The sequence below is a fragment of the Culex quinquefasciatus genome, chromosome 1, assembly GCF_015732765.1.
Source record: "Culex quinquefasciatus strain JHB chromosome 1, VPISU_Cqui_1.0_pri_paternal, whole genome shotgun sequence".
Classification (NCBI taxonomy): domain Eukaryota; kingdom Metazoa; phylum Arthropoda; class Insecta; order Diptera; family Culicidae; genus Culex; species Culex quinquefasciatus.
This window is the reverse complement of record NC_051861.1, coordinates 95,861,535-95,877,366: the sequence shown is the minus strand read 5'-3', so window position 1 is coordinate 95,877,366 and position 15,832 is coordinate 95,861,535. Positions and strand designations below refer to the sequence as shown.

The 15,832-nt window shown below is 39.5% G+C and overlaps 1 protein-coding gene across 1 annotated transcript in view; it reads right to left on the bottom strand.

The window, feature by feature from the left end:
- The window catches only part of LOC6037933 (A-kinase anchor protein 9), a 104,574-nt gene that overhangs the window by 63,852 nt on the left and 24,890 nt on the right, over positions 1-15,832 (bottom strand). Inside the window, 3 exon segments of the mRNA XM_038260873.1 lie at positions 3,111-3,814; positions 3,817-4,960; positions 4,963-5,808. Coding sequence (XP_038116801.1) covers positions 3,111-3,814; positions 3,817-4,960; positions 4,963-5,808 — 2,694 coding nt within the window.

Genomic DNA, 15,832 nt, shown 5'->3' with positions numbered 1-15,832 from the left:
TGATGTTCTCGTGTAACCGTGTACGACTAAGTTCCAAAGGTAAACAAACACTTTGGTGGGTCTGTGGTGTGGTTAATATGGAGACTTTTATGTTGACTGGAGAATCGATTCTTGTATTCGGTTTTCGAAAATTTTGACGTTTAGAGCACTATTCAAAAAAACAGTTTCAGTAAATTATTTTTGTATTTTTCTAGGTGAGTTGCTCCATCCTGCATTTTTCGCGAGTCTTTTTGTAACATCTTAGGCTATTTTCACAAAAAAATTTAAAGAAAAAAAATTGGGGGCTCCCCTTCAAATTTGACTTTTTAACATTAAAATCAGAAAATCTCATGAAAGTAGCGTGTTTTTTTCTTTCAGTCCACCACTTTTTGAGACGATGCAACGACTTCGAGATACAGAAATATTTAAATTCCGAATTACAAAAATATTCAAAACACTTACGCCCTTCTCAAATGTCATTATCGAGTGAAACTGGCTCCATATACACAAAAACTAACTTAATCCACCTATGTGGTTGATGCTTTCCTCACTTTTTACCAACAATGGGTAATATGAGTGGTTTGGACACATATTTACGCTTTTTTTTTGAATCCAGAAAAAAACGTACACATATAACTTAAGTAATCAAAACTCGAGACAAGGTTGCCAGATCTTCAATGTTTTGGACTCGTTGGAAAGGTTTTTCGATTACCTAACCAACGATGGGTCGGATGATGGATCCATACATAGTTTACATACATTTAAGTGAGATCCGGCTTCAAAAAAGTACATAAATATCACTTAAGTGGTCATAACTCGAGACAGGGTTGCCAGATTTTCAATTATGTGGACTCGTTGGAAAGGTCTCTCGATTACCTAACGGATGATGGATCCGGACATCGTTTACATGCATTTAAGTGAGATACGGCTTCAAAAAAGTACATAAATATAACTTAAGTGGTCATAACTCTAGACAGGGTTACGAGATCTTCGATGTTGTGGACTCGTTGGAAAGGTCTTTTGATTACCTAACCAACGATGGGTCGGATTATGGATCCGAACATCGTTTACAAACATTTAAGTGAGATCCGGCTTCAAAAAAGCACATAAATATCACTTAAGTGGTCATAACTCGAGACAGGGTTGTCAGATCTTCAATTATGTGGACTCGTTGGAAAGGTCTCTCGATTACCTAACCAATGATGGGTCGGATGATGGATCCGGACATCGTTTACATGCATTTAAGTGAGATCCGGCTTCAAAAAAGTACATAAATATCACTTAAGTGGTCACAACTCGAGACAGGGTTGCCAGATCTTCGATGTTGTGGACTCGTTGGAAAGGTCTTTTGATTACCTAACCAACGATGGGTCAGATTATGGATCCGGACATCGTTTACATGCATTTAAGTAAGATCCGGCTTCAAAAAAGCACATAAATATCACTTAAGTGGTCATAACTCGAGACAGGGTTGCCAGATCTTTAATTATGTGGATTCGTTGGAAAGGTCTCTTGATTGCCTAACCAACGATGGGTCGGATGATGGATCCGGACATCGTTTACATACATTTAAGTGAGATCCGGCTTCAAAAAAGTACATAAATATCACTTAAGTGGTCATAACTCGAGACAGGGTTGCCAGATGTTCGATGTTGTGAACTCGTTGGAAAGGTCTTTCGATTACCTAACCAACGATGGGTCGGATGATGGATCCGGACATCGTTTACATGCATATAATTGAGATCCGGATATATGTGAAAACACATTTTTATACATAACTTTTGAACTACTTATCGAAACTTCAAACAATTCAATAGCGATGTATGGGACCCTAAACCAAGTCGAATGCAACTGGTTCGATCAAAATCGGTTCAGCCAGTGCTGAGAAAACTTGGCAAGATTTTTGAACACATACATACATACACACACACACATACACACACACACATACACACACACAGACATTTGTTCAGTTTTCGATTCTGAGTCGATAGATATACATGAATATAGGTCTACGAGCTGTATTTCAAAAGTTCATTTTTCGAGCAGGATTATAGCCTTACCTCAGTGAGGAAGGCAAAATGGCATACATAAGCGTAGGATAAGATGCCTACAAAGTTTCATTGAAATCGGAGAGGGTCCGGTACATCCGAGTCCCTATTTGGCATGGAATTGCTCTTGCTTGAAATTTGGATAAGCATTTTGACAGTTTGAACTAATTTGCTAATTCTCCAACTTCAGGAAGCTTTTTTCACAAAATTCGAAGTGAAAAACAATAGCCAACCTCTCCAGATATACCTCTCAACACTTCGGGCTTTGTTGAATAGTTTCTTGTTGTCTCGGAATTTGCAAAACAGTTGCAGCTGTAAAAATGCGAAAGCGTATGCAACCTTTTTTGATGTTGCTCCAGGAATGAAAAATGCGCTCTGCTAAGTAATGCAAAAATAGGGATAGATTATGCAAACAATTTAAAATAAAAAATAGTAACAAATCTACAATTAAAAAGAAATAAAAAAAACCGTAGCTTGTCCGTTAACCGTTAAAAAGCACACATACGTCAAAAAACCAAAACAAACCGAAATGATCGAGGGGTTAGTGGATGCAAAAATCATGTTAAATAAATTAAAAAAAATATAATTTCAAGTCACAATGAAAGTAACATGGAAAGTAAGACTTGTAAATAAATTTGAGCAACTTTTATTTTTATATTTCGTCATGAAAGTATTATGCATCGGTGGTTCCCTCGTAATTTTTCGTTCAGCCCAATTAGCGAGCAGCATCCGGTGACTGGGCTTCCTTCTTAGCCCAATTACCGAACAAGTACCGTATCATAATCGATTTTTTTTTTAATTTTTCAATTTCTGATTTTTTAAATATTGGAATTTTTAAATTTGTTAACTTCATATTTTTTTTGTTTTTTTTTTTTTAACTTTTTTAAACTGAACATTTTAAATTTAGATTTTTTTATTCTTTTATTTTGTTTTAACCCAAGAATTACATCAAAACTGAATGCTAAAAATATTGGAGAACTTCAAAATAGCTATTGAGCCTATTGATATGTTAGCGTCGATTTGACCCACCATTGCATAAAAGCTACTTAGTAACCTGCCACATCACCCCATTGCTCCTACCTTCTCAACTTCCGCCACCACCTCCATCACCTCGTCCGCGCTGCCCTCGCCCGCCGTATCGATCGTCGTCGGCGTGATCTTGTGGTGCGTCGGGCTCAGATAAATCTCCTCCTTGAGCTTGCGCTTCGGACTGGTGTGCTTCGACTGGTAGCCTCCGTTCTCCTCGGGGAACTCCTCCTGGTCGGAAATGTCCGACACGGTGTCGTTCGCCGAAACGCGCCGACTGTGCATCGAAAAGACCTCCTCTGAGTACTGCTTCTCCAGTTCGACGCACTTTTTCTCGAAATATGTGCGCAGGTCGGCCATCTCCTGGGTGTGGCGAGCTTCCAGCTCGGTGCGGAGGTCGACGATTTCCGTCGAGCCAGATTTGACGTTTGTTAACATTTGGCGGAGGCGACTGACTTCCGCTTCGCGCTCGTTCTTTTCCGCTTCGAGGCGTTCCTGCAGGACTTTGGACTCGTCTTCGTGGGTGGATTTGAGTTTGTGCATTTCCAGGTTGATGTAGTCGTCGAACTTGCCCTGCACCATGTTGAACAGGCGGAGTTCGTCCGGGGAGAGGTACTTCCGGAACTGTTCGAGCTGTTTGGTCATGGGGGCGGTGGGGATGTGCAGCGGGTTCTGCTCGGAGTAGTCAATGTCGAGGTTGAGGTCGAGCTGGCGCTCGCGCGAGTTTCTGTTTGAGCGCTCCTCGTACATGTCGGGAAGTCCGACAGGGCGTCGTCCGTTTCGCTGACTAGATCGATGGAGATTTCCGAGATTCTTTGGCCGGTGCTTTCCTGGTCGCGCATCCAGTGCGGTCTACCGCGGATAGCCTCTACGTTTTCGGTTAGTTGCTTACGGATCTGGTTGATTTCTTCGGCTTGCTTGTCGACCTCGGCTTGGAGTCGGTCGCGATCTTGCAGCGATTCTTGCAACTTTTCAGCGAGGATTTCCACCCAGCGATACACATTGCTGGTGTGATCTTTTTGGGCGGGAGGTTCCTCGTTGAGCGGTCGATATTCGGTTGAGTTTGTCGCCAAGCTGTTTGAATCGCTGCGTGGGTTGTCTTTTAGGGAGTCTGGACGTGGTTCTTTGAGAGATTCTCGTCGCGAAAAAGAGTCGGCTTCTTTGTTGGCGATGATTTCTCGCAGTTCTTTCATTTCGAGCTGCATCGCTTGGAACATGTTTAGGCTGACGACGCTGTTGAAGTCGATGGATTTGTTCAGGGACAGCGAGTCCGGGATGTTTTCCTTGTTGTCCTCGTAGATGGTGCTTCCGATGCTAAGTTGCTTCTGGAAGATGTTTTCGTCCAGAATTCGTCGCATTTCCTTGCCCTTCTCGAGCACCACGAAAGGTCGCGATTGCTCGTCGTCCGTGCTTGGTTTACTTCCAGAGTGGTTGGAAGTTGTCAGTGTTGGTTCCGACTCTTCGGAAATATCCTCCAGTGCTTCCTTAAACTCCGTCACCTTTTCCATTTGCTTCACCGCGGTAGCTTTATCATCTTCCATTAGCTTATCACTAGGCACTTCCAACTCATGCTGCGACTTGACCTCTTCAAACGACTTGCTCGAGGTTAGTATCTTTTCCTTCAAATCTTCGGGCGAACTCTGACCGCGCACTTCCTTCGACTTGTCGAATTCCGAACCGGTCACGTTTTCCTCGAACGAACTTGCTTCGTTCGCGACCGACGACGACGCCACTACCGAGGGATTCGACATCACAATTTCTTCGATCGAGTTATCTTCCTGATCGCGATCATCTCCCTCCTCTTCAAACTTTAAGGCACCAAGACTGGAAAACGGTTTATCCTCCCCGCCACGAGATTCACTCCCCCCAGTCGAACCGTCAACACTTTTGCTTCTTCCCTCGGAAGACGACATCTTCCCTCACTCCGATCACTAGCCACACGATCACTTTCGGTGTCCCGAGCCAACTCGGAGATATCGTTCGTGGTGTTCAAACTGTTGTCCCCACTGTTGTTGTTTTCATGCACATGCGATTGCTTCTGCAGCTTCTTCAGCGCGTTCAAGCTGACCTTACTGTTGTTGATCAGCACGTCGTCGTCGTTCAGCGGAGACAACTCCTTCTGAACCGGTGCCGGCGCTTCAACCCCTTCCGAGCCCGACTCAATATCGTTCAATATCTGCTCCAGCGAGTCCACGTCGTGGTTCTGCTGCATCAACTTCTTCTTGTTGGCCAACCTGACCACGAAATCACCCTCACTCTCCTCCTCCTCCCCCTCCTCCGGTTGAAAGTGCACCGCAATCTGGTCCCCGGACAGCTGCAGTTCATCGATGTCGAACTTCCCCCCGCCACCGCCCAACTCAAGTTCCGGCTCGTCGTCGTCAATATCAAACAGCTGGCGCTTCTTGCTGCTACCAGTCGCGACTGCGGTCGTCGCTGCCGTCTTCGGACGACCCACGTTCAGTGGGACCACCTTTTCCGAAACACTGCTCGTGCCATCGTCACCGCCTTCCTCCCGAATGCTTCCACTCTCCTCATCCTGCGTTTCGATTTCCTCCATAATCTCTAAGCTATCGTCATTGTCGTGGCTTGTGGCACTGCTGCTGACGCTGCCGAGGATTTCGTCCTCGAGCTTGAACCGAACCGACGATGCAACCGTGGACGACGCTGATTTGCTGGTGGCACTTTTCGTCGAGGCCGGAAGTCGGGGCGAAAGGTGACTAGTGCTGCTGCTCCGGCTGTTGGCTGTCGAGGCCTGGAATAGAGGGAGAGAGAGCAAAACAGGGAAACGATATTAGGCAAAAAGTTGGTTGGGCTGGATTTATGACCTTTGCGTAGTTTTCATTGTCAGAGTTGGAAGTTGTGAGGGTTGCGTAAATGCCGTTTACCGAAATAGTTTGGATATTTATGTCTCTGTAGTGGAAAACATGTTCGCTATCATAAAACAAACAACAATACAAAAATTGGAGGAGGTCTTTAAAAATACAATTGTATTTGGATTTTTTTGAGTTCTAAAACATGTTTTAAATTGAGTTCCATTTCTTAAATATCACAATTTCCGTCGCCGATTTTTATTGCGTTTGCACTTGAATAACCAACGAAGGTTTGTAACTTAAAAACGGTGAACTATAATTAAAAAATAAGCTTCTTTTCACATTTGAGTGTAGGGTAGAGTAGTCAACAATGAGACACGGGGAACAATGATGAAATGGCTCTCACAAGTCGTAGTTTCAACAGGAAGGTGCTGTGTCCTATCCCTCGCCTAGACCAGACCAAAATCCATGATAAAGCTGTCAGACCAAATCTGTCAGACCAAGACTGTCAGACCAAAGAGCAAAAAGTAAACAATCTTGGTCTTCGACGTAGGTGCACACAAATCAAGAAAAGAAAATTTGAAAAAGAATTTTAATTTTCCAATTCAATTACTGGTTTTGGGCTGCAAAATTTAATGTACGCCAGAAAATGTTAAAACAGTGCGGCGTCCTGTACACCGACAATTAAATAAGCAGTTAGACGCTTTATTCTTTCACTTTAATTTTTGATCGCGTTTTCGGTTTACACCTGAACAATCTTGAAATTATTTATGCGGATTTGTGATTCCTCTCGTTCAATCATTCCCTTGAGTTTCAACCAATCAGGCTCATATTTGGGGGAAAGGTGTGTCTACGGGATACACGTCTGCCATATTAGTGGCTTTGGTTATGGACGCTCCCTTGAAAAGTTATTCATAAATGTTTGATTCTGGGGTGTAAAAGTAAATTATGGACAAAAAATACTTTTTCGCTCGTAGGTTGCCATTTAATCCAAAACTAATATTTCTTCAAATTTCTTTCGACGTTCCATAGGGATTGAGTTGGGCTACAATGTCCTTTCATTAGATTTGACCAAAATTTAGAATATACCCAGAATCCAGGGCTGTCTCATTGTTCCCCACTCATGTTAGCCAATGGGTAACAATGAGACAATTTGATTTTTCTTCATTAAACATTTCAAAATCCATGTAAATATTTCAAAACATGAATTGAAAGTGATTTTTGGCATATTTATAGAGTTTTAACTTCGTTTAACCAGACATACGAAGTTATTTGGTATAAATATATGGATTTCACAAAATTTAAATACTTTTTAGTATAACTTTTGTAAATTAAAGTTTCATGTTGGCAAAATTGCTCTAAAATGTTCAAGGCAAGTCACCTGTAATGGAACAATACAAAAACATGATGTTTTACTAGAAAAGTATTGATTTTCGTAGAGTGTCTCATTGTTCCCCAGCTGTCTCATTGTTCCTGCCAAGTGCGTCTACAATGAGACAGTTGAATAACTCTGGCTATAGACGTCAGATCGATCTCATATTTTGGTCAATGTTTAAAAACACTAAAAGAAACAAAATGCAACAAAAATCTCATAAAAACATGCTGATGAAAAAATTTGAAAAATCGTTGAAAGTTGAAAACCAAAAGTGTCTCATTGATGACTACCCTACCCTACTCTCAAGAATGTCATTTGTTTAGCTTTTCAACATTTCAAAAAAGCTTATATCTAGATTACTTTTTAAAAACAACCAATGCGCCATGTAAGCGAGATATCATATTATTTTGCCCTATGGAAATTTAAGCCATGATTTCAAAAATCTGAAGATATGTTTTTTTTAAGTTTTGGAATTTTGATGAACTCATTTTCGAAAATATTAATTCTTTGCATGGCATCCAGAAATCGCAATAACAAATCGGATGAACATTGTCCGAAAATGCAATTGTAGAGAATATTCCCAGCTATTGACCAAATTTTTTCCGAAGATGGAAAAGGATCGAAATTTCTTTAAAAAAAAAAAAAAAATTAATAATTTAACCTAAAACTGGCTATAACTAAAAAACGATGCTACTTATCAACAGTTCAATTCAACTCAAAATAAGATTTTGATTTTTTTGTTTGTTAATTTTTGTTACTTTCTAAAAATTAGAGGTGGACAACACCGCTTTTTTTTAAGAGCAGCTCATTTTTGCTCGTTTATTCAAATTTACGGCGCTTTTTCAAAAAAAAATTTTTATTGATGGGGTGATTTTTATGTTTTTTTTCATTGGACTTTTATTTGAAGAAAAAAACTAAAAACAAAAAACGCATGAAGCCATAAATTTTTATTTTGTTAAGAAAATAGTTCAACTGTACTTTTGAAGTAATTTAAAATAAAGCTAGGAAACTCAAAATATGGGTTTCAAAACTTTTAAGGCGGTGTTTAAATATTTGTATAAATGCAATTAAAGATATGTCAATGAGTATTTATGAGAAAGTTGCAATAGAACCCCAAAGAGACATGTCGATTCTGCTTTCAAAATGTCAAGAAATAGCTTCTCTTCAACAAGGCAACGAGACTATTATTTTAAAGTACTCTAAAAAAAATCACCGTGGACAAAATTGGCATCCCATTAAAATATTTGAAATAACATTTTCAACTCTCAAACACAAATTTAATACTACAATTTGTTGGATATTTAATGAATTATAATTAGAAACTTTAGAAAGATAAACGTTAAAAAATCATTCCATATTGCCCAAGTAACATTTTATGCTGTCACAACCGCTATAAAACCTATCAGCCAAAACCAACATTAAAACCTCTTAGTCGTAACAAACTCCCCAGAACCTTGATAAACCCCACTTAAACTTCGAAAATGGTTGTTACGGCCTATTTATAAAACCTACATAGGAGTTCAAGGCTTTACAACTGAATCCTAACAACATCCTCTAAGCCTTGATAAAACCTTTGTTAAAACCTAGTCAGGTGTTATGGAAAAATGACATTTCATACGTCCTTAAACGTCTTATGCCAAATAGGTTTTTTTTTGGCAAAAATAAGTTTTCGTCTTGCCAAATGAAATTATGGAGATGGTTGTCAAAAATGGCGATGATAAATAATAGATATTAGAGGTAATCCAAATAATTTGAAAGCTTATTTCTCTCAATTGATGGCTCAAATTCAGCTGCGGTTGAAATTTTATTGATAAATGTAGGGGAGATAGAGCCAAAATATTCAACTCGCTTCGTCAAAAATCAATATTTTGTAATCATAGTGTTTAATGTTAAAAAATGTTTTATTGCAATTCTTTGAAAAAATGTTCAAAATATTTTTAAACATCTATCGCTATATTAATCATACCAGAAATTCATAAATGTGTGTTTTCATCAAATTTAAATCATTTTTTTCAGTTTTCTATTTTTTCAATCAAAATGGCGATCAATCATATTCAATCAGAGCACGCGTTTAGCGCCATATTTATGCACTGCTATTTGGCCGCGATAAATGCTCTTTTAGGAGCTACAACACCCTAGGTTTTAACAAAGCATTAGATAAAACCGTTTGGCATGGCATTGCCATCTGGTTTTCAAGCCTCTTTTAAAACTTTCATAAAACCTTATTGAAAGCCAGTCGGCTTTTATTTCCACCCGGTTTTATGTCCTAGGCATAAAACCCTGTTAAAACCTATTAATTAGCTCTTGCTTGTTCGCTCTTTTTTAGTAAACAGGCTCTTTGAGCGGTTCGTTCTTGTTTTGCCCACCTCTACCAAAAAACACTAAAAAGTTGGACGAGCTTTTTCGCAATTCGCAATTAGCAATTTTCAGTGTAAGAACGGGCCTTGACCGATCTTATGCACTAGGTTCCCGACGAACACGCACTGCCCTTACACCTACATCTCACCCTTGCTCTGAGTCAGTACGAGCAGCACGCTAGAACACGCTTTGAGTGTTCGTGCCAGGCATGCACACCTTCTTTTCCGGTTACGCATTTTAACTCGGCCGGGGGTGGTACATTACGTAGGGTTTGATGTAAGTATAAGCGCCTAACCATTTATAGTGTGCCTATCAACTTTGATTAAAGCAAAAACTGTTTTATTTTTAGTTTGAATTCAAAAACTAATTATTATTTACTGTGTATTGTTTTCTCCTGAAATCTTCCCTATTATTGAGTCGTGTTAAACTGTTGCTATTTCTTCTGTCGCGGTGTTTTGTTACAATATTTTGGTCCTAAGCATTTTAGAAAAGTTTTTCAAAAGTACAATAGTAATATTTGTGTTAATCCTTTAATCATTCCATAAATTGAGTAAGGGCTCGAACCTCACTTGCTTAAGAAACAGGTGAAGTTTCAAAACAATGGACAGTGAAGGAAACAATGTAAAGACTCAATAGTAAAAGAAAGATAGTAATTTATGAAGTAGATAAAGAAATTAACAATAGTTAATAAATAGAGGTAACTAACAAGCTTAGATTGTATTGAGGACAATTTACAGTGAAAATGAGAAATTATTAAAATAGATACATAAAGAAAAGGCACATGATTAACAAAACAAAATTGACATCGCTGCCAAATTAAGGGAAAGCAGACAGTTTGTTACAGCAGCATCAATTGGTAAAATAGAGTGGAAAAGCGTTGAGAAATAAGAGAATCAAATGAATAAAATCGAAATCAAATGGAGGATAGTAAACAGTAAACAGAAGCCGCGTTAGAAAATCAGTGATACAAAATAAACAGAAGATAGGTGGTAGCTGAGAATGAAGAGAAGAGAAACCCCGTTGTGCGATGTTTCAGGTACATCCACAGCAGTTGACTCAACATACTGCGAATCAAAACAATACCGTCTACAATCACAAATTACTTCCCTTTCCCACATTGTCGCGCCCCTTTCTTTTAGCCGTCTCTACTCTGACCCTCGCTGGTCAAAGGTTTACGAGTCGTTTCCACAGGCCACCAGCTAGGTTACACCTTGTCATCATGATGACTAAACCAAGCCAACGTGGAGGTAAGAAAATAGGACACTTGCAAAGAACCAGAGCCATGCTGTTTTGTCTAAACAGCACTACGGAAGTAGTTGGGCTCCTTCCGGGATGTTCCTCGCCTGGGGTTGTCAACCGACGAGTATCATCAGTATCATGGACCCTTGGCCTGCACTAAAAAGTTGGACGAGCTTTTTGATAAAATATTTTCGCGACTCTTTTCTTAAATGGCTAAAAACACACAAAAAAATAAAACTTTTTTTGGAAAATTGTCTGGAGAATCAAGTTGTATCGGTTTTGAAAATTGTGACGTTTAGTCCACTTGAAAAAACAAACAGTTCTAATTAATGATTCTTTTAAATAAAAAAAGCCCGTCCAATTTCCCATAACCGCGTCTGACCGCTTTTTGATATGATGCAACGACTTCGAGATACAGAAATATTTAAATAACGTAATACAAAATTATTTAAACAACTTATGCCCTTCTCAAATGTCATTCTCGAGAGCAACTGGCTCCATACACTCAAAATCAGAAGTATCCCTCAAAAGGATACTTTCTATCCTTTTTTCAAGTTCACCCGACGTCACCCTTTCAAAAGGGTATGTCAAAATCAGTACATTTTCGGTACCCTTTCAAAAGGGTGACGACGAGTGAACTTGAAAAAAGGATACTTTTGACTTTGAGTGTATACAGCAATCTGGAAGATCTGAGAAGTGTGGGAGTTCCGAGTCGAAATTGGAGAGTAGCAGCCCAAGACCGAGTTCAGTGGCAGCGCATCTGGAGACAGCTCATGACCCGGAGGTTGTACGAGCAGTAAAAGTAAAGTAAAGTAAGTATACAGCAATCCCCCACGAAAACAGCATGATTCGAAAAAAAAGTCCTCCGATCGGGCTCAAATTTTTTCTGGGGGCTTCTTGACCGAAATAATTAGACCCGTATTTTTTTGTTTGCCCATTAGGGTGGCCTGCGCCATGTTAGGGTGGTCCGAAAAATGACCATTTTCGTCGATTTTTGCAAAAACCATTTTTTTTTCATAAAATCATAACTCCGCACCCTTTCAACAAATTTTGGCTGTCTTAAGCGCAAACGAAAGGGTATTAGACAGGCTTTTGAGAAAAAAATAATTAAAAGTTTCAAATATCTAGCCTAACATTTGAAAAGGTCAAATGAAAACTAAAAATGCTCTTTTGAAGGCCTCGAGACCAAAGAGCCTACGTCTGAAAATATTTTTATGAGATTCCTCGGAAAATTTTACATAACATATCAAAAAATGGTGAAGTTATGTTTTCAATATTCCGAGATAGGACTTTTTGAAAATAAAAACTGTGTTTTCGACGCGCCGCACGAAGACGGGAAAATGACTAAAATAGCAAAAAACGACTTTTTTCTCACTAAAACTGCGTTAACTTAAAAATTTCAGCGATGCGTAAAAGAGGTTTTGGGTGACTCACCAGAAACTTGCAAAAGAGCCCACTAAAGACCCGGGGTCGTTAAAGTTTATTGCTTTGCTTTTAACACAGCAAAAAAAACTGTAATACAGCTGCGTGTAAAAGGCCTGGGTGTAAAATAAATTTTGCATTATTTTATGAAATTCTATGTAATATTACACACTGAAATATGTAGCCCATCAGTATGGGAAACTTACTTGATCAAAATGTCGAGCTCATATATGCGTTTATCCTAACGATTCTTCATCGGTCTGTTGGCCGAGCGGGTTAAGGCGCCACTCCGTACTGTTGGTGCTGGGTTTGAATCCTGCCGGTTTCAACTTTTTTTGTGTTTACAATAATTGTACATTCAAAGTGTACTATTAGGTGTCTTTTTGACGAAGGTGATGGGCATGCTTTTGCATGCAATTTTACCATCGGTTTTTTGCTGTGTAATAAGGCTTTACGATTTGAAAAATCAAATTAAGTGCGTATCGTTAATTCGTTGTACAAAAATTCATAATTGTGAAATTTTGTCGTGTCATTTTCAAGTGAAAGAAATAATAACAAGCCAAACAATAGAATAGAAAAATACAGAATAAAATAGATAAGATTATTCCCAAACGATTAGATATCAAGAAAATTTACAGCAAACACTTCCGCCATATCTCAACCCACTCCCAAATTCACTACATTCTAGAAAGGAAAGGTCATGCCAAAAGTTTCTTCCATATAAAAAAATAAACAAATTATTCATCTGACACGCAATCGGGTTGTAACTTTCGATTTTCATCGCAAATTATATCAAACCACAAAAAAGGGGAAAATCACCCTGCCTGTTGCGGTTCTTTTGCTTTGCAATAAAATATGAAGGTCATTTTGTGAACAAGAAATTAAGTTTGCCAACATTGTTGTGATCAATTTTTAGTTAGTCAACAAGGTACTAATCGACTTGTAGTTTGCCAAACAGTAACGTTAACAAGTTGTTATTAAGGCAGTTTATTTTTCGCTTCAATTTCTGCTATTTACTTTTTCGTTCGCAAATCGCCCCAACATATGTACAAGCTCGACAAAGGCAAATATGTTGATTATTTCGCGCTTTCGCGGTTTGTTAAATCGATAGGGCAAGAAGCGGCACCGAACAAAGGCTTGTAGTAGTAGCATTAGGTCTATCTTTACGTTTTCTGGTGACATCAAGTCGCGCTAACCCAAGTCAATTTGAGTTCTTATTCCTGACCTATTTCGACGAAATTACTATTTAATAGTTACAACCGACATTTGAATTGACTGTTATTGTCTTATAAATGAATCGCTCTGAATTTCTAGAGATTTTGTTTAAATTCCACGCTGAGCTTTAGTTCAATCATTACAGTTAAACAAAAAAAAATAGTTTCAACACATAAAAATTCCTCTCAATTTCAAATCTTCCACAAAAGACACCGATTCGAACCAAATTATGCACACAAAATTCCCTGCATTTTGTCTGTAACATTGCATAACAGCACCCTTCTCAAAACACAGCCGCACCACCCAGCAATGTAAACCGATAACAAATTGAGAAATCAATTGAACGCACCGCAAAACGGCTTAGGCGAATCTCTGCCTAATCGGAATGCACCCAGCTCAGCTCAGCTTCACAACCGAAAGTTGCACCGATGTTCACCGTTCAAGAATTGCCGAAATACTGAGACTGTGGGGACCCCGCGCGAAGAAGCATCGTGCTCATCGGGCAAAATTTGAACCAAAAAATAAAAGAAGCCTAGCTGTCTTCGCGGATTGCATGTCGAACGAGAATTCCGATGGTGTAAAATGTTGTTTGTTTTGGATATTTAGCGTATGGATTGCGATGTTGGACTTTCGATTTCCGAATTTGCCTGAATTTATTGCAATTTCGATAAATTTCTTCAAACTATTGGTTTGTTTTCTAATATGGATATTAATTTTAAAAGGAATTAGTTCATTTCTAATTATCAAACTCAAATTTGAAAATCAAAATAAATTTTGCAATTGAAAAGCACATTTCCATCGGATTAAAGGTACCGTTTTAAAGTTAATGTTATTTAAATTAATTTATCATGCTAATTCTTCAAGCCGAATGAGTACAGAAATTAACAGTGCGAGGAAAAAGCTACCGCACATCTGGCGCGCCGGGGAATCGAACCCCGCTCTTTCGCATACCGTGCGAGCGCGTACACCACTTCGCCAACGCGCCGTGCTTGCCGAGGCAAGTTCAGCTAGTTGTTTTGTGATCTACCGTTCTCCACCGATCGTACCAGTGTACGGTTGCTTCTTCCACAACACTATTATTCTGTTCTCAAAGGCTTCTTTAGAATACTGACACACGGATCAAGTATATTTTTAGCAGAGTTCGGAAACTCACTCACAAGTTACTCAACCATGAGGAAAAACTAAGTTACCTGCGAGTAAATTACTCATTACTCTCGGTGAGTGTGAGGGCCTTCCTCATTTACTCACAAAGAGGGCTTTGAGCGCTCATGAGGGCTATTTTAGAAAACAAATTTCGAGATGTCAAACTGTACATCGGTAATTTTCTTGTTCAATCAACAGCGAAAACGTAGTCCTGATGGTAGAGGCGCAGAGTTATCAACTAGAAGTTTTTTATCACAGTGGTTCAAATCCTGATTTTAATCTGTTTTTTTTCAGCTGTTTGTTGTCAGCTTTCAGCTGTCCTACCGACGGATTGGTCGAAGGTTGTTTAGACGGGGAATGCCTCTGCGGGTGAATTTTAACAGCTCTACCAGCAGTGGATGGCCGTGTTGCTGAGGTAAGTGGCCACTCCCGGTCGTCGAAATTTGTACAAATGTGTTTTGGTTAAGAATCGGGACATGCCAGAGAAGTTGCAGTAGCCACCGGTGGCTTTGGCTTGGAGGTTCACTGAAAACTAAAAAAGGCCGATCTAGTGCTTTGGACAGCTTTAGGCTAGGGCCACCGGCGGCCGCTGAGGCTCCATTGGCGTATCCTGGTTCTTAGGCAAGACATATTGGTAGAACTGTCAGCGATCGAGAGTGGCCACAGTTGCACAGCTGTCGAAGGGAGTGACCATTACCAACAGCAACACGGCCATCTTCTTTTGGTATGGCTGCCAACATCCACCCGCAGAAGCTGCCCTCGTCTGTGGCCTCCGATATATCCTGCGGTAGGTCAATCCGCAACGGATTCGACCGGTCACCAATCTTAAAATTATGAAATTAATTGCCCATCCGCAGGACTTTGACAATCCAAGGTTTCTTTTGAAACAATGAAAAAAAATACGAGACAGACAAAAAAATATTGTTACCACTTTAATACCAACACATAACCTTCGGATTAATAGACATTGACGCTACCTCGAATGTACAACCGATTGATAGAGTTACTTGATTTTGGATTGATGTAGTCATTGATTTTGTAAATAACAAATTGTTGGAAACGGCCTACTCACACCCTCATTTTACTCAAATATGAGTAAATTTACTCAGCCCTCACACTCACGGTGAGTATCGAGAGTGTTTACAGTGAGGAAGCCTACTCAATTTTTGAGTGTGAGTGGTTTTCCGAACTCTGATTTTTAGACGCATTGTTAT